Here is a 23,696-nt window from a genome sequence, read left to right on the forward strand (position 1 = left end):
ACCTTTCCGTAATTTCCCGCAACATAATTTTCCATGATGTTATGGTGCGGTGTGGTGTGGAACGACGCTCCTGAGTCAAGCACCCATGAATCAACTGGGCTATCGACATAGGAGATTGACGCTTTGGTGGTATTTGCAGTTGCATCACGAGCTTCAATTTTCCTCGGGGAATCAACAGACACTACCAATGCATCATCGATTTCACGTGTCACTGCATTGGCTCCGCCTCTAGTGTTGTCTTCCTTCTTCGGTGGTGCTCGGCAATTCTTCTTGATGTGACCTGTCTTTCCACAATTCCAGCACTCTGCAGGCTGTCTGAATTTGGACTGGCCCCATCCATTCCTTGACTTCGATCTGCCATTACTCCGGTTATTTCTATCTGGGTTTCTCCCTCTGTTTTCCACGTTGAAAGCAGAGCTCGTTGATGCCTCTCCAGAGTCTTTCCTTCGAACTTCCTCACCAAGGATACGATCTCTAACATCATTGAATTTGAGCTTTTGAATACCCACAGAATTACTAACCGCTGCCCTCATCGGCTCCCAACTATTTGGCAGAGATGCCAACAAAATCAGTGCTCGCACTTCATCATCAAACTCGATTTCAACCGATGACAGTTGGTTGACAATCGTGTTGAACTCGTTCACATGTGCGGCAACCAGGTCACCTTCTTCCATCTTCAAATGAAAGAGTTTCTTCATGAGAAATACCTTATTGTTTGCCGAAGGTTTCTCATACATATCAGAGAGAACTTTCATGAGCCCTTCTGTGGTCTTCTCCTTCGCAACGTTGTGAGCAACGTTTTTCGACAGTGTTAACCTTATAGCACCCAGAACTTGTCTGTCAAGGAGCTCCCACTCATCCTGATCCATCTTCTCAGGCTTCTTGCTCAGCGGTTGATGAAGCTTCTTTCCGTACAGATAATCTTCAATTTGCATTCTCCAAAATGCATAATCTGTACTGTCAAATTTCCCGATACTGTGCGTCAAACCGTCTTCGCCTCCCATCGTTTCTGGAACCACCGTGTATTAGAACACCTTCATCGACAAACCGATGTTACCGAGAAAAATCACTATTCACGAAGTACTGTTCACGTGAATAGTAACCCCGCAAAAAATTTGACCGATCACCGTAACTCAGGCTCTGATACCAGTTGTTAGGAAATACGCGGTCAAATTTTGCGGAAAACCAGAATTTGCGGAATTTATGGGAGCGGGAAAACACACACAAAATTGTTAACGGAGTTCGGCCAACTTTTGCCTACGTCTCCGGACCTGCTACAGATCTTTTTATTATCAACCCGGGAAATTTTACAAACTCTCAACTCACACTCGATCCCAAATACACTCAAGAAATTATTCGTAATTTCTTAAAGAGAAAGATATTCTCACAAGAAAGTTTTTTTTTTTTTTTCTCTCTTGCACTCTCTCTTCTTCTCTTTTCTTGTTCTCTCTTACTTTGTTTTTCTTGTTTGGGATGAATTTCCCCTTCTCCTTCATGCATGTATTTATAGGAGGGGGATTTGTGAGTTGGTGGTGAGTTGGTGTAACAACCAAACTTACCAACCAAAAACCAAAAAAACTTGTTCTTTTTTGATCAACAAATAGTTACTTTCAAATTCCGCCATGGTCCGACTCATCTTCTATGCTCTCTACGTCATGTTCTCTGTTCAGCTAATTAATAAATTTAAAGTGTTAAGAAGGTTGTTGATTAAATCTATTTAATTTTTTTAACAAAATCCAAAACTATGTTTGATTTGTAATCGTAACCTAAATATTTTATGAAATATTTTACAAATATTGGTTTCCGCTTTTTTAGAACGAAATCAACTTTTTAAATATCTTAAATCAGAGAGGTTACCCAGGACCTCGTAGTCCAGTGGTATCCTCCTTGGGGAGGGGAGGTGACCGGTTCGACTCGCGGGGAGGGGGAGGCGTGTCCAGGGCCCGTAAAAAGGTACAGACAAAGGCTGGCGCCGGGCCTAGGTGGTGGGCCGCAAGGTCAACAAAAAAAAAAAATCAGAGAGGCACATGCACCAAGACTGTACGTAAGCCCTAAGATTAAAAACTGTTGACTGCTTGTTACTCTAGAGTTTAGGGTTTTTCTAACACTTATGTTCTGCTAGTTTGATTGCAGACCAATCATGGGGGAGCACTCAATGAAGAAGATCACTTGGACGATCAAGAACTTTTCATCTTTGCAACGTGAGAAACTTTGTTCTGATCCATTCGTGGTCGGTCGTTGCGAATGGTAACGCTTTCAAGTGCTTTTGTCCATAAAGATTCAGGTGATATCGCCCACACAGTAGACTTGTTTGCTGCAGGCGTCTTTGTGCATATCCCAAGGGAAACAACGTTGACTACTTGTTTCTATTTCTTGAAGTCGCCGATCATGAATCACTGCCTTGTGGATGGAGAAGAAACGTTCGATTTTCCCTAAGTATAGTAAACCAAAACACCATAAAACGTTCCAGACAAAATGGTGATTATTTCTTCACCACTGCTCGCTTTTGCAAGAGTTCCTTATCTAAATTGTTTTCATTGACAGTATCATAATCACATAGAGAGGATTATTCTTATGTTTGGTTTGCGAGTTCTTATATAGGCTGGTCTTGGTACTAGCATGCTCGGTCCTGTGCATAGGCAAAGTAATCGGTTGCTTAGTGCATACAGTAGTGTTCTATGTTTATCAAGGGTGTTTTTGTGTTAGGGTGGTTTAGATTAGTTTTGAAGCTTTGTGCCACGTTGTGAACATTGTTTTTCATTCCACATGATAGTATTTCTTGCAATGTTTTATTCTTTTTCTTTTTTGCTCAATACCAGGCCGTAATCCCACAGACCCGAAACCACAACATGTAAGCTTTACTCAATGTCACTAGACTGATTATGTGACTTCTGATTTGTGTATTTTATAGATGAGCAAAAGTGGTTTGGTGAGGAGTCTCCTCGTTGGGGTCGTGTATCCATGTTTCCCCTGAATGAGATCCATGCCAAAGAGAGTGGATATTTGGTAAACGGAGAATTCAAGATTGTTGCTGAGATTGCGGTCATTGCAGCAATTGGCAAGTTAGATATAGCAGAGGAAACTTCAACAATAATAGAAACCATGGATGTTAATGGCTTTCAACTTTTTCCTTCACAGGTTAGAAATCTCTAAGAACATGTTACGTGTTCTATTAATATGGTGCCTTGCCTTTTGTATTGTCCCCTAAAACTGCTCTCTGAAAAATGTTATGTCTTCTATAGTATGGTGCCTTTTGTGTTGTCTCCTGAAACTGCTCTCTGAATATGGATTCTACATGATGTTTTCTTTTTCATTCTCAGATGGAACTTGTGAGCCGTTTGTTAGAAAGACACCCAGAGATTGCATCGGATATCCGTACTAAGAACCCAAATCTTAGGATGGGTTACATGAGCTTGCTACTTAGTCTGATTGAGACTCTGCGTCAGTCACCTCACAAGCTCTCCAAGACTGATCTGGCCGAGGCAGATGCTGCTTTGGGATCCTTGACCAATGCTGAATTTAAATTGGATTGGTTGGAGAAGAAACTCGATGAGATGGCCGAGAAGAAGGAGAAAGAGGAGGCAGGTGAGGCTCGAGTGCGGGAAATCGAGGAAGACTTGAAGGATTTAAACCAGAAGTGCTCAGACCTGGAAGCTCAGCTGGAGAAGCAAAAACTAGAGTTGTCGGCTGCAAAAGCTCCTATCTCATTTGATGATGTTTTTTAATGTTCTTGAATTCTTAGGCTGGAGGTTCTTGTTTTAGGTGAACATGGTTTCTAGTACTACATAACGGAGTACATTGGTTTTAAGTGAAGAAATGGTTTTAAGCCATTTTACTTGAGGACAAAGTAATAACTCTAGGTCTGAACATAGTATGTTGAATTTGACATCCCTTTATTTAGAATCCTGGAAGTGGAGAATGTTATTTGACTTCACATCGTAGTGTACGTTGCTTTCAATGTTTTTTCCTAAGTCAATTTTTTTTCTGTAAGAAAACATTCATATAAAACTTAAAAGTTAAAACAATATTTTATTTGTTTTGTTCCAAATCCTGTATACAATTATCAATAAATAGAAATCTCAACAACCTTATCTATCAGAAATATTTGTTAGCAAAATCTTAAATTATATTTGCTTTTTAAATCGTAAATTATTTTGCTATAAACACTTTTTACAAAGAGAGGCACATGTACCAAGAGTGTAAACCCTAATATTAAAACTGTTGGATGTGTGTTATTCTGAATTTAGGGTTTTTTTTTATATATTTATGTTCTGCTAGTTAGATCGCAGAACAATTATGGAGAAGCAATCAAGAAAGAAGATCACTTGGACGATTAAGAACTTCTCATCTTTACAATGCCAGAAACTTTGTTCTGATCCCTTCGTTGTCGCTCGTTGTAAATGGTAAAGGCTTTCAAGTTATTTCGTCCATGTAGATTTAGGTCACATCCTCGCACACACTAGTGTTTTTTTATTCTTTGTTTCGTTTTTGATGCAGGCGCCTTTGTACCTATCCCAAGGGAAAGAACGTTGATTACTTGTTTCTGTTTCTTGAAGTCGCCGATCATGATTCACTGCCTTGTGGATGGAGAAGAAACGTCCGATATTCCCTAAGTATAATCAATCAAAACTCCGTAAAACGCTCCAGGCAAAACGGTGATTATTTATTTCTTCACCACTGCTCACTTTTTCAAGAGTTACTTTGTGCAAATTGTTTACATTGACAGTATCATAATCACTCAGAGGATCACTTCTTATGTTTGGTTTTCAAGTTCTTATATAGGCTTGTCCTGGTACTAACAGATTCGGTCCAGAGCATAGACAAATAAACGGCAACACAATTTTATACTACAATTTTAGTTGTATGTATGACATTATGAAAAAAATATATATATGAAAAATAAGGAAATAAACTTTTACTTGAGTAGGACATTATGAAAAAGTTTAAAATGTCAGACTGTAGTGTTCTATTTTCTCAAGTGTGTTTTTATATTAGGATGGTTTTAGATTTAGTTTTGAAGTTTTGTGCAAGTTGTGAACATTGTTATTCAACCACATGAGAGAGTATATCTTGCAATGCTTTATTCAATGTAAATTGACTGATTATGTGAACTTCTGATATGTATTTACAGATGAACAAAAGTGGTTTGATGAGAAAACTCCCCGTAGGGGTCGTGTATCCATGTTTCCCCTTAATGAAATCCATGCCAAAGAGAGTGGATATTTGGTAAACGGAGAACTCAAGATTGTTGCTGAGATTGAGGTTATTGAAGTTCTTGGCAAGTTTGATGTAACAGAGGAAACTTCAACAATAACAGAAACCATGGATGTTAATGGCTTTCAACTTCTTCCTTCACAGGTTAGAAACTAAAACTATGTGTTCTGAATAAGAATTCTTCTTTATGTTTTTGTTTTTTGATTTCATCCTCAGATGGAACTTGTGAGCCGTTTGTTAGAAAGACACCCAGATATTGCATCTGAGTTTAGTACAAAGAACCCAAATCTTAGGACGGGTTACATGAGCTTGCTACTTAGTATTATTGAAACTCTGCGTCACTCGCCTCACGAGCTCTCCAACACTGATCTGGCCGAGGCAGATGCTGCTTTGGGATCCATGGCAAACGCTGGATTTAAATTGGATTGGTTGGAGAATAAACTTGATGAGATGGCTGAGAAGAAGGAGAAAGAGGAGGGTGGTGAGATTCGAGTGCGAGAAATCGAGGAAGAGCTGAAGGATTTGAAGCAGAAGTGCTTAGACTTGGAAGTTCAGCTGGAGAAGGAAAAACTAGAGTTGTCGGCTGCAAAAGCTCCTATCTCATTCGATGATGTTATGTAATGTTTTTGAGTTATTAGGTACTTGGAGGTTTTTATTTGGTGTTCTTATTCATTTTCAATCTTGGTTCTGTGATATTGTTTGGATAATGAAGTCATCAGTGACTTAAGTCAAAGCTCTGCTTCTTACATCTGCTGCGTTTTATCCCATAGTTTTTGCGAATAAACGGTTTAAGCTAGGTTACTTGATGACAAAGTAATTGCTATGTGTCTAAGCACATGTTGTGACTAGGCCTGGGAATATGAGTTTTTACCCGCGGGGTCCGGCCCGTTTGACCCGCCGCGGGGCGGGTGCGGGTCGAACAATTTAGAAAAATCGATTTGCGGGTGCGGGTGCGGGTTATGAGCATTTTATGCGGGGCGGGTGCGGGTTGGTGGATTTTGAAACGCGGGTACCCGCCAACCCGCAATTTTTTTTTTTTTACATTTAAAAAAAAAAAAAAAATTTTTGTAAAAATGTATATTTTGTAAAGAAAATATGGGAATTTTAAAAAATAATAATCAAAATATTTTAAAATATTTAAAATTTTAATTATAAATATATTATTTATATTATATTTTACAAAAATTAAATTAAATAAATATTTTTTAAAATAAAAATATAACCCGCGGGTCCCGCGGGTTATCCGCAAAATTAAGCGGGGCGGGTGCGGGTACAAATTTATTTGTTCGCGGGTTATGCGGGTCAGATTTTTTGACAAAAAAAAACTTTGTAACCCGCGGGTTGGCGGATCGGCGGGGCGGGTTTGACCCGCAACCCAGCCCTAGTTGTGACTGGCTAGAACCGACACGAAAATCAGGATATCGAACCCGGTCGAATCCTGCCTAAATATCCGAAAAGATCTTTTTTGAAATCCCAAAAACTAAAACGAACCCGATCCGCACCGAGAATCGAAAGAGCATTATCCAACATATCCAAACATATAAATATATATAAGATTATTTATAATTATACTTTTACTAATATTAACACCTAAAATTAAATTATAAAGTGAATATATAGTTATTTTGGTTATTTACAAATATAAATTGATGTTTTGGATACAAAATACTCAAATGAAATTGTATCCATGGTTACTTTCAGACAAAAAATAACCAATTCGAACCATATATATTGAGTATCTTTAAGTTTTTGGTTATTTAAATAGTTTAGATATAAAATACTGAATATAATGGAGGAGTTTGGTTATTTGGGTTAAAACTCAAACCCATTCAGATTCGAGAGGATCCAGCTCGAATCCGATTCAGTCTTTTGTAATATCCGAATGAGACTATTTTTCAAAATTTGAAAAAACTGATACCCGAATACCCAAACGTTGTCGGGTGGGCACATGCAATTACTCCCTACTCGTCGTGTACTCGGTATTTGGTCGGTACTTGATCTATTTAAATTACATTTAAGTATTAAACAAATTGATTGCTACGTGTAACAGTGTGGTGGATAAGAAACGTATATGTTATTGCCTGTTTTATATTTTTCATGCATTCGATTTTCACTATTACCAATTTTGAAAAGAGGAAGGAATGAGAATGATTCAATATATGTTTCATCTTGTATATTTATAGAATATCGTTGGATACATGCAAGAGAATAAACTTGACAGGATTTAGATCATTAATATTACAAAAAGCTCTCAGCCCCGTTTCTCCAGGCAGTTAAACTACCACCACCGCTAGACTCCCACGGTTTCACCTTTCTTGTTTTTTTACCTTTTTTAGCTTTCTCTCTATACATTGACCTAACCTGCAAGTCTCACCTACCCGGTTCTTTACCTTATTTAGTAAGTTTTTTCAAAATTCAAAACCGCTTGAAGAAAATCTCCCCGGGTTCAGCCCCCGACTCCTTGTCGGCGGTCCGTCTGCATCACCGGAACATCACCGACAACTGGCGCCTCCATCATGACTCAACGGACCACATCTTCAACACCAAGAACAACTACCTCTGTAACAGAAGTGCCATAAGTTCAAGCTCTGCCCCCCCCCCCCCCCCAACGACGAAAAATAACCTCTTCAATTCGCCTACTTTCAAAGAAGAACTCACCTTTCACTCACAACAATGAAGCGACGTTTCTCATACGAGGAGAAAGGGAAGAGCATCGACACAGAACCAACCAAGGCCCCTCTGCTTCGTATCAGAGCCCCAGAGATAGACACCACCCAGGCCATCCGAGACAATGAACTGACGCTCATTGGTAGACTCACCAACTCAAAGGAACAAAAAATCTGGAGGCTCAGTCCGTTCTTATCCAGAAGGTGGAGCGCCAAAGGAGCAGTAACGTGTTCTGACATAGGCCAGGACTGCTTCCAAGTTCGATTTGAAAGTAAGGAGGACATGGACTATGTTTTAGCCCACAGACCCTACCTCAATGGATGGTCATTATCCAACAGTGGGAGCCAGTCATAGCCCCTGACTACCCTTCTCAGATACCTTTTTTGATAAACTTGAAGGGGCTTCCTCGTCACTACTGGAATAAAGATATGCTAGAAAGGATTGGAAGAGGACTCGGCAGATTTGATGGTATGGAACTGACTCGTACCGCAGTACGCATCAGAGTCACAATCGATGGTCTGAAACCACTGATAAAAGAGACTATTGTTGAATTTGATCGGGCAAAGAAACGATAGTCACTTTAGAGTATGAGAAGCCGGCAAACCACTGTCAACTCTGCTACAGTCTCCTACATGATGAAAACCAATGCCAGAATCAGAGCGACCAAGAATCACACCACCAAGACCCAGCGATCACACACAAATACCAGAGAGGAACTCACCAACAACAACTCCCCCCGCTGAATCCAGTAGAACATCGTCAACCTGGAAACCGCCACTAACAATCAGAGTTGATCCAGCACAAGGAATCAAGGTATCAAAGACAATTCGGTCAATGCTTTGACAGATATGGAAGACCGTTTGGAATCAGAGGTGACAACAGCCCCAATTTATCGGAGGAAGTCCCCTATAGCTACAAGAGACTACAAAGCAAAGGAACCGCTCCAACTTGAGAAAGCGAGATCTCCAAATGACTCCCACTCATACCGAAGAGGTGATACGACATTCTCTCTAAGACAGAAGAGCATAAATGTCAATGAGCAGCAGACAACCCAACTCCGTGATGAATCACGTCGACGCTCTTTGTCCTTCAGAGCTTAAACAGAAGGCACTAACCTGAACAAGAAAGACAAGAAGTGCTCAAGCGAAGAGGAACAAGTCAACACAACTTTCACTACCCCAATCCAAAGGACAGAAATTGCACCAAAGGAAGTTCAACGACTCCACGAGAACATCATGATTGAACTACCTGAGGACACTCTCAATTATATTAACGTATTAGACCCGGTGGAAAGCGCAGCAAGAAGACAAAGGGTTCTTGAAGGAGAGACTTGTGGACTAATGGCGGAGACAGCAGCTAAGCTACTAGCTAGTGCTCTCAACAAGGACAACCTAGCAGCGAGCAACCAAGCAGCGAGCAACCGAGTTAATTTCTATGAAGCTTTGGAGGCAAATAAAGAGCCCACACCAACCAAAGAGGTACAAGAAACTGCCCCGGTGCAACTGGAGCCATCCCAGTCGAGCCAACCAAAGAAAGGAGGAATGCCTCCAGGGAAACGCACTACCACGGCCAAACAAAATGTATTACAAGGTGCTGGCTCAAAGAAGAGGAACGTGCAACAAATCCAAAACTCTCCTCGGGTCAGGAAATCATACTCATCACAAAGCATCTCAAAGCGACATAAAGGTGGTAACCAGACTACTCAAAGGAGGAAACCAAACATTCCAAAACCGCAAGTCCCAACATGCCCTGCAATAGGAGACACGACAGGAACCCCCAAACAAGGGAAGCGGGGGTTGGAAAGAGGCCAATCTTCAGCTGCACCAGTAAAACCGGCGGATTTTCACGAACCGCCCCACTCTCTTCCTTAAAGATACTGAGCTGGAACTGTTGTGGGTTGGGGAACCCCATGACAGTCCAAAGACTGCGGGAACTCGAGAGAGATTTTGATCCCGACATCTTATTTCTTATGGAGACGAAAAAATCCCCCGGAGTTTGTGAATGATAAGTTAGCTGTTTTAAACTTTGAATCACACATTCATGTACCACCTAACAGTCCCGGTGGAGGTGGTTTAACTCTGTATTGGAATTTATCTATAAAACTTCATGTTCTCTACTCTTGTGATAACTATATCGATACTGAGATCGAGTACAAGAACAAGAATTTTTTCTCAACCTTCACTTACGGAGCACTGGAGAAAGCACAAAGAAGACAAGTCTTACAGCGATTATCGGAGCTATCTCTTAACCGAACCGGACCCTGGTTCCTAACCGGCGACCTCAATGACATTTTAGACAACTCTGAGAAAGAAGGGGGACCTACAAGAGCGGAAGTAACGTTCATGGAATTCAAAACTTTTATGTCCCAAAATGACCTTTACGATCTCCGGCATTCTGGCAATTCACTCTCTTGGAGAGGCGTCCGTCATACACACACCGTCCACTGTAGACTCGACAGAGCTCTATTAAACAGTCTATGGGCAGAGATATTCCCATCGGAAAGATGCTCTTATCTCAACTACGGAGGATCAGACCACAGGCCTATTATCACCTTCCTAGAACCTGACACAAGAAAGAAGAAGGGTTTTTTCCGATATGATAGGAAATTGTGCAAGAACGAGGAGGTAAGAAAGCTAATTGCAAAAGCCTGGCTCGAGAATGGAGACTCGGTGTAGAGAAAAATTACGCCTTGTAGAACTGCCATATCAAGATGGAATCGAGCTCACCACATCAAAAGCCAACTGCAAATTAACCAGGAGAAACTGCGCCTTGAGGAAGCTATGGCGAGTTCTGAACCTAACGAAAGGTTAATTTGTGAAATCAACGTTTGCCTGAAGAAAGTTTATAGAGAAGAAGATGAATATTGGAGGCAAAGGAGTCGAACTCTCTGGCTGGCTTTGGGAGATAGGAACTCCGGGTTTTTTCATGCCACAACAAGACAGCGGCGTGCTATCAACAAGTTTTCGGTAATTGAAAACAATGAAGGAACGGCGGTCTCGAAGAGATGGAGATCATGCAAGTAATCACGAAGTACTTTGATAACTTATTCCTATCAAACAACTCGGTGGAGACAACAGTAGTTGAAGAGGCGATATCACCTTCAATAACCGAGGAAATAAATCAAGGAATGTCGGCAGTACCTACTGACGCTGAGATAAAAGTAGCCATCTTCTCGATCCATCCGGATAAGGCCCCGGGCCCGAACGGGTTTTCCGCAGGTTTCTTCAGAACCAATTGGAGCACAGTAAGACCGGCAGTCTCGCAAGAGATCAAGCACTTCTTCAACTCAGGAGTACTCCCTAACAACATCAACCATACCCACCTACGGCTAATACCGAAGATTCGATCTCCTCGAGTGGTGGCGGACTACCGTCCGATCGCATTAACGAGTGTGTATTACAAAATCATATTGAAGATCATCACCAAGCGCCTTCAGCAAGTCTTGGACTCCATTATCTCAGAAAACCAGTCCGCATTTGTACCGGGACGAGCAATAGCTGATAACATGATGATTACACACGAGACACTCCACTACTTAAAAAGGTCTGGAGCAGTCAAACATTGCTCAATGGCGGTGAAAACGGACATGAGCAAGGCTTACGACCGGCTTGAGTGGAGCTTTATCGAAGCAGTGCTGCGACGATTTGGTTTCAACGAAACATTCTGCCAAAGGATCATGAGCTGCATCACTTATGTCACTTATTCCATTCTGTTCAATGGTGAAGCTCAAGGCCTTATTACTCAAACAAAGGAATAAGACAAGGCGATCCGCTTTCCCCGTATATATTCATCATGTGCAGTCAAGTTCTGTCCGGTCTATGCACAGCAGCTCAAGTACGAGGCACACTAGCGGGAGTTAAAGTGGCGCGCGGCAGCCCTCGAATCAACCATCTTATATTCGCTGACGACACGATGTTTTTCGTTAAAACATCACAGAGAAGTGTGGACGCTCTCAAAGAAATTTTGGGGAAGTACGAAGTGGCTTCAGGCCAGATGATCAGTACCCCAAAGTCATCCATCACATTTTCAAAGAAGACAACACCGGAAGTGAAACGGCGAGTTCAGACCAGTCTTGGAATCACAAAAGAAGGGGGATTCGGTAAGTATTTAGGGCTCCAGAAACACTTCGGAAGGAGAAAGAAGGACATCTTTACTTCTATTGTTGATAACATCAAACAGAGAGCGGAGAATTGGAGCACAAAGAAGCTGTCAAGTGCCGGTAAACTGGTCATGCTCAAGTCGGTCCTGTCGGTTAAACCGTCATACGACATGACCTGTTTCAAACTACCCCTTAGTCTCGTCAAGCGTATCCAGTCGGCCTTAACACGCTTCTGGTGGGACGCAAACCCAGATCAACGGAAGATCTGTTGGGTAGCCTGGTCTGAGTTAGCTAAAGCAATGGGAGACGGTGGGTTAGGTCTTCGTGACATCGAAGGTTTCAACATAGCGCTGTTAGCCAAACAGAGCTGGAGAACTGCTACCAAGCCTGACTGTCTACTTGCAAGAGTCTTGCTTGGAAAGTATTGCAAAGATAAACCGTTCCTCCATGTTTCAGCCTCAAATTCAATATCCCACGGCTGGAGAAGTATTTTATGTGGGCGTGACTTACTTCTGGAGAACAGTGGTAAGGCGATAGGTAATGGTAGAGATACCATGCTATGGGATGAACCTTGGCTTTCCTCTGAAACCCCATTGCGACCAATGGGTCCAGCTCCAGCGGACTCAAAAGACTGGCGAGTTGCGGACCTGATTTAGGAGTCTACAGGTGAATGGAACAGAGAGCTTCTTCACAGGACACTGCCTACTATGATGACAGAGATACTCGCGATTAAACCAAGCAAACAAGGAAAATCTGACTCTCTGATATGGCTCCCAACAGCAAACGGTGAGTACAGCACAAAAACAGGATACTACACATATATAGCTAGGAAGGACGCACACCTTGATCAGCATGTTCATTCCTATCTGTGTGATTGGAATAAAGACATTTGGCGAGGCCAGTTCTCCCCAAAAGTGCTTGTATTCCTCTGGAAGATCGTCAAAGGAGCTCTACCGCTGGGCGAGAACTTGGAAAAGAGAGGCTTTGGAACTAATGTGAAGTGTATCCATTGCGGCTCACGCGAAACTGCATCCCATCTCTTTCTACACTGTCGTTTTGCAAAGAGTATGCGGGAGCTAGCACCAGTAACCCCTCCAGAAATAATTTCATCTGCGTTGAGCTTCGAGGCAGGCCTGAAAGCGTCAACAAAGTTAACAAACCTTCCACCATCAGGCCTAGCTAACGGCCCTCTGTTTCCTTGGATTTGCTGGACCATTTGGACTACAAGGAACCAGCAAATATTTGAAAACAGAGTGATCACGGTGGAGGAAACATTGTCTAAAGCCATATGCCTAGCAAAAGAATGACAAGAAGCTCAGGTACCACTACAACAGCAGGATCAAGCCAGCTCAGCACGTGAGAGAGTCACTCCACCCAGATCAGTGACGACAAAAAACCCTGAAGGGATCGTTATTCATACCGATGCGGTTTGGAAGGCGGAAACAAAACATGCAGGACTAGGCTGGATTTACTCCGACGCCACCGGTGAAACTACATACATGAACAGCAAAACTGAAGAATTCGTATCTTCTGCATTAGTGGCTGAAGGACTGACCATCCGTGAAGCTATGCTACAAGCCAGACAGATGGGCTTCTCCACCTTTACAATCTACTCAGACGTTAGTCAGAGCTATCAACGACAGATCTACTCTTAAAGAACTGTTTGGGATCATCCATGACATCCTTAACTTGTCTCTTGAGTTCTCTGTAACTTCCTTTAGTTATATCACTCGCTTAAAGAATTCAGCTGCTGATGGCCTTGCTAAAGGCGCTCTGCTTTCTGCTACTTGTGTATCGTGAACTCCCCCTTTTTAAATTTAATAAAATGTCGTTCAAAAAAAAAAATCGTTGGATACATGCATGCATCATAGTAATACACGGCAAAAAGTAGCTCAAAAGTCAAAAAGAAGAAGAAAACGTAGCTCAATTATATGGACACCATTAATATCACATTGCTTGCTTAACTATACCATTTATTAATTTTGTTATTATGATGCATGCATTTTGTTTAAATCTCTTTCTTATCTCCCCAAATATATATATATATATATATATCCTCTATGGTCTCTATTCCTTTCTGCAAATTAAACTGAAGGGTGATCATCCTTAACTAAGCATTCCTAGTAAAAGTGAGCGATTTTGTTCCAATGGTGAACAATACAGCTGAGAGTAGTGAGTCTAGCGATGACGAACAGAGTTACTCATCCTCATCTGAAGAATGGTCCAAGTCATCGGACGATGCTGATGAAATTGTGGAAGTCAATGGGTTTCAGGTTCTTGATTCACAGGTGATGATAAACCAAGAAACTATTTTTTTAAAAATCTATAAATCAAGAAACTATAAGTATCAATATTAATAGTGTAAAACAAATAAACAACGATTGGACATTGCTTGTTTCACAGGTAAACCAAGTGATGGCAATCTTTGAGAAATATCCAGACATGGCATCAGATTTCAGTTTAAAGAATCAACAGCTTAGAAATGCTTACATGGGTGTTCTTCTCAACGTAATTATGACACTATGCCAATCGCCTGATGAGCTCACAATGGACGATTTAAACAAAGCAGACCGCACAGTTTTGGATCTAACAAAAGCAGGCTTTAAGTTGCATTGGTTGCGTCAGAAAGTAGACGAGGCTTTCCTTAAAAAGGAGAAAAAACGGGAGATTAGGGCACAGATTAGATTACTTGAGGAAAAAGTCAAGAAGCGAAAGCTGTCTTTGTCAGATTTAGAATCTGCTTTGAAGAAGCAGAAAGCTTCAGCTTTGGCTATTGAAACACCATTTGATTTCAGTGATATTGTTTGATAAAAGGAAGTCACTGGTTGAGAGTTTTAGTTGAACCTCTCTGCTTATTTCCTCAACTTTTCTTATTTCAATACAGTCTGTCTTCTTTGAAGAAAAAGAGTTTACGTATGGATCAAGTATCGTATACACCATTTCTTACAGAATAAATATGAAACAGAGCATCTGCGTCCCAAGTTTTCATGTATACACACCGAAGAGTGAACCTTAGCTTAGGCCTTGGCATTTTAACCTGGACCCGAAGACACGAACCGGAACCGTCCCAAAAATACCCGATCCGGAACCGGACCGAAAATTTACAAGTACCTTTTGGGTCTAAATTTTTTTTACCCGAAAGAACCGGAACCGAAAAAGAACCGATCCGAATAGACTCGGACCCGAAAAGAACCGACCCGAATAGACCCGATCCGATAAGAACCGATTTATACCCGACTTAAAAACATGTATATCTAAAACTATGATGTTTTTGTGTTCTATTTTATATATATTATTTTATGATTTAGTTGAAATATCTTTGGTTAACAACATTTGTTATTATTTTTAATATTTTTAAAGTAATATAAAGCTTTAAAATGTAAAATTTAGAGTTTTAAAATGTTTTATTTTAATTATTAATAGTTTTTGTTTTGTAAAATTTTAGATATATATGACAAATATTCAACTAAAGTTGATGGAATTGGGTATATCATGTCTTTTTCAGATCTTAAATACCCGAACCCGACCCGGACCCGATATGGACCCGAAAAATTACGGATATTTTATGGGTATTTTAATTATAGACCCGAACCGACCCGGACCCGAGAAGAACCGACCCGAACTCGAACCGAAAATTTCTAAATACCTATTGGGTCTAAATATTTAGGACCCGAAAAGACCCGGACCCGAAAGGAACCGGTCCGAATCCGACACGAAGACCCGAACGCCCAGGCCGCTTAGCTATTGAAAGTCAATGAGTGCTTTGACATAAAAAAAAAAAAAAGAATGCTTTGACATAAGTTTCTCCAGTGTGATGACAAAGAAAAACAGTTTCTCGCATGTCCCTTCCACGTTAATTTTTAGAGTAGCGAGTTACGAAGTTAAACTTGATGAATTATAAATTGGGAAACTAAATTTTGATCCGCGGAACCGTCCGGGTGTTTGTTTTCACTTTTCTATACATAAATTATTGTTTTTAAACATTAATGGTATATATTTTTAACGTTAATCATACAATTAAATGTTTATATAACTATTTCAAATACAATAATTTTATAATTTACATGTTATAATTAATCAACTGTTTAAAACCATATGTATTTTCACTTCTTATTATATATTTATCTTATTGTATTTGTATTTAGTTATTAAGCAAATTAATATATTGATGAGAAAACATATTTGAAAATTATTTTATATTTAATTTATGCTAAATTCTAACCTGTGTTTCAAAGCTGTATTTATTTTTACTAATATTTTTTTATGCTTATTCATTTTAAATAATATATTATTGTATATACAAAAGTCTAAGATATGTTAATTTTTAGACATGTATTATATGGTTTGCTAATTTAAGCCGTTCTATCATATATTATATTTTTAAAATAAATGATTTATATTTATGAAAATAAAATTTATAAATTTATCAATTAAATATACTTTTATCATATTTATTTAAGTACAATAATTGTATTTTAACATGATCATGACTATAAAGTAGATAAAATAGGATATAATTTATTTATTTTTCATTTTATAAATGATAACTTAAAATACATTAAATTATTGTTAAATATATTTACACAGATTTATTAGAATTTTTAAAACATAATAATAATATATATTATATTTAAAATGAAAATATATTATGATTAAAGTAGTTACAAAGATTTTATATTATAAGCTTTAAAGAAATACATGTTAATTTTTATACATGTATTATATAGTTTGCTAATGTTAACCCATCTTACCAACATATTAGATTTTATTTTTGAACATAAATATTTTACACTTACGAAAATTAAATTTATAAATTTAATACAATTTTATTATATTTAGCTCAATATAATAATTTTCTTTTAATATGATTGATTATGATTATATAATATATAAAATATTACAGAATTTTTTATTTTTCATTTTATAAACGTTTACTGATTATTAATGTATAATAATACTTCAAACTAATTTCGAAATTAGTGAAAATATTTAAATATAATTTCAAAAATGAAGATCTGGTAAAAATCTTTTAAAACAGATTGGTTAGAATTTTAAAATAAATATATTTATATTTAAAATGAAAAGATATTAAAAGATATTATGATTAAAGTATTTTAAAGATTCTATGTATTATTAGTCTTAATAAAATACATTTAATAAGATTTCAAAGTGATGATTCAAATTAAAAATGAAAGAAGTCATGATTTCTAATTTAATATATAAGATTGTCACAAATACCACATTTATAGTACCACTTTTCATGTTTACACTAATCATTTTTACCTTCACTTTTAATGAAAGGTAAATGACACTTATACCCTTAAGGTTAACTAATATAGATTTAGGGTTTAGAGTTGAGGGGTGGGGTAGGGTTTTTGGAATGTGAAATTTAGGATTCTAATAAATATATAATTAAATACTTAAAAAATATAATTTTTTTTGAAATAATTGCGATTTTCAAAAAGAAATTTTGAAAAAATCAAAAAAAAAAAAAATTCAAAAAAAAAATTTATAAAAAGTTCGAATTTGAAAAAGTATAATTAGAAAACAAGGTAACAAGCTCAAGCCAGAATCAACTTCAATCGAGTGGATTCCGAATCACAGAAAATTATTATGTTAAAACTAAAGTTCGAATTTTAAAATAATATTTTTTAAAAAAATTATTTTTTTATTTATTTAAATAAGAATTTATTATATATATAGATAACAAGATTGTAAGAGTCTTTTGCCACTTAATAAAAAATGTATTTTTGAAAATGTCTCTTTAGTAGTGGTAAAAATGAAAAGTGGTAACATAAAAATAGTAAACATAAAATTTCCCCTTATAAATTAGGCATAATTACTGTATAAACATTTCTTCTTAAAACATTTTTAACTGAGTTTTTAATTTTATTTTCCCTCAAAATCCACATAAAAAAAAAGAAATATCTATAAAACATATAAAATTTATATATATCGAATTTTATTTTTATTTTCTTCACATTTTAATAAAATAACACAAATAAAAATTATCTATAAAAAACTTTAATATTTTGAGTGGTTATTACAAATTTAACCTTAATGAATGGTAAAGTATACATATTGTTATTACTAAAATTATTTTATTTCCCTTTTTCTTAATAATTTTTTGTTTACTTTTTAATGTTTATTTATGTTTATTTTTAATTTTACATAAATAATAAAAAGGAAATATCTATGAAACATATAAAATTATATATAACCCTTTTAATTTTAGTTTTAGTCATATTTTATAAAACAACATCAATAAAAAGTTTATAAGAAATATATATATATATATATATATATATAAAACATAGTCCGAACAAAAAATAATAATAATATAGGTATTTATCTTCAGAAATAACAATATATTTTCATATCTAAAATTTAAAATTATTAATTTATTTCTCCTTAGTTGAGAACAATAAATTAATAGTTTGTGAGCTGTTCGGGACGGTGTTGAGATGCTGCTAGTAAGTTGGGTTGCAGCTTTTTGTCAAAAAAAAAAAGTTGGGTTGCAGCTCCAGTAGCATGTCTTATGTCGGACGGAACTGCCCTCCTTGTTCTCTCATTAGTGTCCGGTGTAGCATTTTCTCGTGCATGTTGATGACGGTAGTATGCATAACGACGCCAAACTTTTCACTATGAGTGTCGTCATGGTATACCTATGGCCGAGCATTTTTCCACTGGTTCTTCAACCGGTGGATTTTAATATTGCTACAGAAGTGGAGAATTGCTCCATGCATATCTTCATGATTTGTAAGTTTCTATCCTTTATGTTAGTCTTGGTTAGTTTTATGCAGTTGTCTACATTTTTAAAGAAACGTCACGAGTGGAACGTACCGCTACACGGTTGGATTCTTTCTCTCTTATCATATCGACCTTACCAGTTTCGTGAAGTTGTACAGATTTGAAAATTTGTTTGGAGCTTCTGATTCAATTTTGGCTGTTATTCGCTCTTTTTCAAATATCCCAGTGAGAAATTGGGTAAGATGAAGTGGCAATACTCGCTCGTATTAGGAGTAGCCTACTTGCTTCTGCTGTTCAATTTTGACTAAATATGTGGTTAAGCGAGAAGATGTTGGTCATTCTAGGCATACTGACATGAAAGGAAAAGGTTGTAGTCTAGATTGATTGTATTCACCCTCTTCTTCTAGCTCTGCTCTCTTCAAACTACCGCGTAACCAAGAAAATGGTAGACCCATAGTGTATTCAAATTCTCTTTTCAATCATTCGTGTCTCATCTATTTTTTGAGCAATCCATATCTCATCCTTTTGCAACAATGATGTGGTAAAAAAATGTCGTAATCATCTAAAAGTAAGATGAAACAAGTATAAAATTTTTATGAAAAGGAAAAGATGATCGCTATAGTAATGAAAGTTGCTTTATTAAAAGGTAAGTAAATTATGAAATTAAATGCAGTAATCGTTGATTTATGTAATCAAAACTAATAAAGTAACATGATTTCATTTTGAGATAATAGGATTGGAGGTCTTGCTGTGTGGTTAATTACTTTCAAAAAAACAGTTATAAAATTCTGTAATCATGTAGATTAATAGATTAAATATAAATTTATTTTACGATTTAAAATTAAATTTTCAAACTAACCAATAAATGAAGATTGAAACTTATATATATGATTCATCAATAATAAGACTTCCAAATTACATTAGTTGGGTATATCTCCGCATATAATCACTTGATTTTCATTTTTACCTTTAGTAAAAGCATTAACATCTTTAGGGCAAAAGTAGTCAACTGATCACAATTCCGTTCCCGAAATCTTGTCATATATTGGAATACAATTTTGATTAAGACGAACAATCAAAGCTCATAATTTACTAGACAAAACTGTTAACATTATACTTATGAACAGCCTTTGTGCAAAGAACATCCTCACCGATTTCACAAAAGCATAACCATACAAGACCAACTTTTTTTGTCTTGCTTCTAGGTATTTCAATTTTCTACACTTCTTCTTGGATATTTTTAGACATTGATTAGTAAGGTCTAATCAATAATTTGATTTTGATAACATCGTTTCATGAACATAAAACCAAAATTTGCATGATGTCTAGCATTATAAAAATGATCCAAATAAAAGGTTGTCCATCGAACCATCTCATGTGATATTTAACAATGATCATATGAACTAAATACCAACTTGAAAAAAATAAGATGAAATTAGAAGTTTAATATGCATTTGAATGAGAATTTATGATAGCCACTTACATTTATGATGTTTCCAAAATAATTTTTAAAATCTTATAACATAATTTTTTTTGATATTTATAAAGAGATAATATCTTCTGTGAGTTCGAATTTTGCTAGCCACTTTATGATACCTTAAGAAGCTACAATTTTTTATATGTTGGAAAGTATGTTTTTTATCCATAAGATACTCTTATATTTTTTTGTAATATTTCATATCTAAGATCAAACAATAAGTAAAAGGGAAATATATATGAGCATCAGCTAGCCTATCCACGCATGCAAATTAAATCAGCCTATCAGAATGCAGTTTAGTGCCACATCATTTATATAAAACAAACAAGACATTCCACGTATGACAATATTAATACAACAAAAGAAACAAACAAAAATATACGCAACACTTCTTACGCAAAAGCCTAAATTCATCCATCTTTTCGTCTTCCACCAACCTGTAACTCTTCCTACGTTAAGATTTTTTTCCTCTTCCAAATCAATCGACACACAAATCTCGAATTCAATCGATAGTCATCGGCGGTTTCGAACACCGACCAATCATAAATCTCCACAACCTTTAACACTCCACCTTCTCCTACTTAAACAGATGCTATATGGGTGTTTCAAAAAAAAAAAAAAAAAGTGTTTCAAAAAAAAAAAAACAGATGCTATATGGAATCTGAAACAACCCTATCATATTAAGAATTCCCCTCACTGTCCTATTTATATCGTCTCCCATCCAAAGAGAACCAGAATAGATTGGTAAGAATTTCAATGTTATTTTGTTTCTGAAAAGCTCAACGTTTTATATGATTTTTTTGAGTATTTTTTTTTTGCAAGATCTACCAATAATCCAAAATCACTCGAAGATCAGGTGTTTATCCTCATCTTCATACTTCCTTATGTATTGTCGTGGTCATCTAAAATTTAATTTATTCAGATACAGTGAGATTTGTGTATGGTGAGCTCCTGGTAATCTAATCTCTTAAGAGTATGTTATTACATATAGTGAACACATTAGATATTTATGCCTCTCTTCTTTTTGTTCTACAGGGCTGCCATGAAGAGAGAATTATTCACCGAAGCTTTTGCAATGGTATGTTTAGACCTTATTTTACTGGTATTGGAGTTTTTTTTTCCCATGGTCCATTTTACTCAAACAAGTAAGTTTGTTGGTTTTATTCTAGAAAACCATCATGAAGATTAATATATGTTATGTTCTCCTATTAGTAGACTAATTGATAAAAAATCCTAGATCATGTTGATTTTTTTGGTTCACCTTGATGCAATGAGTTTGTGATGTTCCAGTTAGCTTTTAGTGTTGCTTCTTTGCCAATTATATTCTTTGTAATGATTGGAAAAGTATCTCCAAGCTCTAGATTGGTAATAAGTTCATAAGTTCTCGCTTACTTGAAGCGTGTTTAATCTTCTTTTTGTTGCGAAAAGCAGCTTTACGGTTGGTATGAGAGCTATACAGAGGCAACTTCAACAATCTCCGTATTGAATGAGATATAGTAAGTCTGTTCCGATAAAGCTAATCTGTTACCCCGTAGAATTCATCACATTATTAAAGTGTACATCTTTCTATTACTGTTTGTTCCTTCAGTGATACATGTTTTTGACACATTGAAATGGTGCAGAAAAATCTCACGGAACAGCACTACTACAACTCATTTGCTTAAAGCAGCACTCAATGCAGTCCATTATGGGCATGGCGGACTTCAGGTAACCTTTTTCAACTACCTTGCTTAGTTGTAGCAACAGTTTCTCTATAGGAAACTCCATCATCTTGGGAGCTACTGAGTTATTCAATTTTGTGTCTCAGCTAATTGTTGTCAGTTCGGTTATGTACATTCTAATCACATCAGAATCAGGCGGTAAGACTGAGCAATTCATGAACATGCTCCCGATCAATCCCTCCGCTAGCGTCAGATGCGATGAAGTCCTGGGCTTTAGCCATCTCTGGTGTCCTTTTAGCCACAGCGGAGATCGCATTCTTCCAAGGATGTCTCGCTTGGCTATCGTTAGGCTATACAATATACATCCCCTTTATCGGTGGACGGACTATGTTTCCTTCTACTCTCGAGGTAACAAAATAAAGATTGGATCTTCAAGAATTTTATGTTGGAGATGTTATAATGTCTTTTTTGGTGTTTGTTTTATTGGAGGGAGGAATAATGGGACTGTTGATAACAACGGTGGTGATTGCGTTGAAGGATCTGTATGCAGAGTTTGTTTTGAATGATCCCAAGAAGACCAATTAGCTGTTGTGGGTTTCTTTAGTCGGAGCTTTCAAGTGCTGCCATGGCTGCTGCTTTGTATTGTGAGAAGGATCATGTAGATCAGTCGAGAAAAATAAATATTATAAATTGTTTATGGTTTTAATTTAGTCTTTTTCTTTGGAATGTTATGTAGTGTACAGCGAGAGATGTGTAGTATGAAATTTCAATTGTTATGTTATATTGTATGTGATCTGAATCTTCGAGGAAAACATGTAAAAGTGTTTGCTGATTAATTGTTTTCAAAGTCGAAAACATTTTCTAAAATGTAGAAATTAAGTTGTATCAAATTACAATAAACCACGTTTTAGTATAAGTGAAGTTGCGAGTCAGAGGGAGCATATGACCAGCTGGTAAAGGATTAGTAGTCTTGGAGTTAGGTAACGATGTAATCAACGTGTCTGCGTAGTTAAGGATTATGCAACAATTGCTTTACGTTGCTCAATGAGAAGAGAGATAAAAACATGGATGCATTCTATTAAAAACGTTTTAAGTATAATTAACCTATAAATGCATAATTTTTGGCTGACAAAAAATACACAATTTTTGATATTATCAGAAACTCCATATTAACATTTTTGAATATTTATTGCTTTCCATCTATTTTATTACTTATACCAAAAATATTTATAAATGTCATATCAATAATAATATTGTTTACTAAGTTAGCATAATTATTGACTCTAAATTTTAGAATAACATGAATAACAAGCCTTTAGTTTTAGTACTGTACAGAAATTAAAATAAATTAAATTTAAAAAATCAGAAATATAAATTATTATTAGATTTAAAATCTTTAATTTCAACATGAAGAGGCATGGAACAGGAAATAAATGAACATGTGAACTTACTATATATTTTATTATTATTGTTCCTAATTCATAAAATTATATATGATTCTCTTTATCTATTGTCAGAAACTTAAATATTCTAATTATAAGTGAATACACTATACAAAAATTAGAATTTAACAAAGTATATAAAATTAGATACCAAAAATTAGGGTAAATTTATAAATCGAAGCAGTCTTCAATAATTTTGACTATATGTGCATTTATACTTTATAAAAATTATTATATTACTTCTTGGAAAATTGTCGTTAATACCACATTCATAGTACAATTTTTCATGTTTACACTAACTATTTTTACCCTCACTTTTAATGAAGGGTGAAAAACATTTATATCTCTAGGGTTAACTAATCTAGACTTAGGGTTTAGAATTGAGG

The 23,696-nt window shown here is 36.5% G+C and overlaps 3 protein-coding genes and 1 long non-coding RNA gene across 5 annotated transcripts; all 4 read left to right on the plus strand.

The window, feature by feature from the left end:
- Nucleotides 1–2,135: 2,135 nt before the first annotated feature.
- LOC106395907 (MATH domain and coiled-coil domain-containing protein At3g58360-like) lies at nt 2,136–3,826 on the plus strand. The gene is made up of 4 exons (XM_013836230.3): nt 2,136–2,247; nt 2,321–2,478; nt 2,912–3,138; nt 3,321–3,826. The coding sequence occupies exons 1-4, from the start codon at nt 2,141–2,143 to the stop codon at nt 3,723–3,725; spliced, it is 897 nt and encodes a 298-aa protein (XP_013691684.1). The 5' UTR covers nt 2,136–2,140; the 3' UTR covers nt 3,726–3,826.
- A 244-nt stretch (nt 3,827–4,070) lies between these two features.
- LOC106395783 (MATH domain and coiled-coil domain-containing protein At3g58360) lies at nt 4,071–5,962 on the plus strand. The gene is made up of 4 exons (XM_013836145.3): nt 4,071–4,403; nt 4,498–4,655; nt 5,132–5,358; nt 5,431–5,962. The coding sequence occupies exons 1-4, from the start codon at nt 4,297–4,299 to the stop codon at nt 5,833–5,835; spliced, it is 897 nt and encodes a 298-aa protein (XP_013691599.1). The 5' UTR covers nt 4,071–4,296; the 3' UTR covers nt 5,836–5,962.
- A 6,986-nt stretch (nt 5,963–12,948) lies between these two features.
- On the plus strand, nt 12,949–15,198 carry LOC111205902 (MATH domain and coiled-coil domain-containing protein At3g58280-like). Its single transcript, XM_022702305.2, has 2 exons — nt 12,949–14,268; nt 14,384–15,198. The coding sequence occupies exons 1-2, from the start codon at nt 14,128–14,130 to the stop codon at nt 14,786–14,788; spliced, it is 546 nt and encodes a 181-aa protein (XP_022558026.1). The 5' UTR covers nt 12,949–14,127; the 3' UTR covers nt 14,789–15,198.
- A 3,311-nt stretch (nt 15,199–18,509) lies between these two features.
- LOC106394953 lies at nt 18,510–22,704 on the plus strand. 2 transcript variants are annotated; one of them, XR_002657450.2, is made up of 7 exons: nt 18,514–20,951; nt 21,030–21,150; nt 21,243–21,285; nt 21,639–21,703; nt 21,830–21,914; nt 22,015–22,276; nt 22,358–22,704. It is a non-coding gene; the product is annotated as an uncharacterized LOC106394953 (long non-coding RNA). The 2 variants fall into 2 exon arrangements; XR_002657449.2 differs by having other exon boundaries at nt 18,510–20,951; nt 22,015–22,704.
- Nucleotides 22,705–23,696: the final 992 nt, after the last annotated feature.

Source organism: Brassica napus, chromosome C4 (assembly GCF_020379485.1).
Source record: "Brassica napus cultivar Da-Ae chromosome C4, Da-Ae, whole genome shotgun sequence".
In the NCBI taxonomy this organism is placed as follows: Eukaryota; Viridiplantae; Streptophyta; class Magnoliopsida; order Brassicales; family Brassicaceae; genus Brassica; species Brassica napus.

What these genes read in the sequence shown, in the direction of transcription:
- LOC106395783 (XM_013836145.3), top strand. Translation starts at nt 4,297, where the DNA reads ATGGAGAAGCAATCAAGAAAGAAGATCACTTGGACGATTAAGAACTTC. An exon ending in GTTGTCGCTCGTTGTAAATG is followed by an intron (nt 4,404 to 4,497) that starts GTAAAGGCTTTC and finishes TTTTTGATGCAG; the next exon opens with GCGCCTTTGTACCTATCCCA. An exon ending in AAAACGCTCCAGGCAAAACG is followed by an intron (nt 4,656 to 5,131) that starts GTGATTATTTAT and finishes ATGTATTTACAG; the next exon opens with ATGAACAAAAGTGGTTTGAT.
- LOC106395907 (XM_013836230.3), top strand. Translation starts at nt 2,141, where the DNA reads ATGGGGGAGCACTCAATGAAGAAGATCACTTGGACGATCAAGAACTTT. An exon ending in GTGGTCGGTCGTTGCGAATG is followed by an intron (nt 2,248 to 2,320) that starts GTAACGCTTTCA and finishes TGTTTGCTGCAG; the next exon opens with GCGTCTTTGTGCATATCCCA. An exon ending in TTCAACTTTTTCCTTCACAG is followed by an intron (nt 3,139 to 3,320) that starts GTTAGAAATCTC and finishes TTTCATTCTCAG; the next exon opens with ATGGAACTTGTGAGCCGTTT.
- LOC111205902 (XM_022702305.2), top strand. Translation starts at nt 14,128, where the DNA reads ATGGTGAACAATACAGCTGAGAGTAGTGAGTCTAGCGATGACGAACAG. An exon ending in TTCAGGTTCTTGATTCACAG is followed by an intron (nt 14,269 to 14,383) that starts GTGATGATAAAC and finishes CTTGTTTCACAG; the next exon opens with GTAAACCAAGTGATGGCAAT.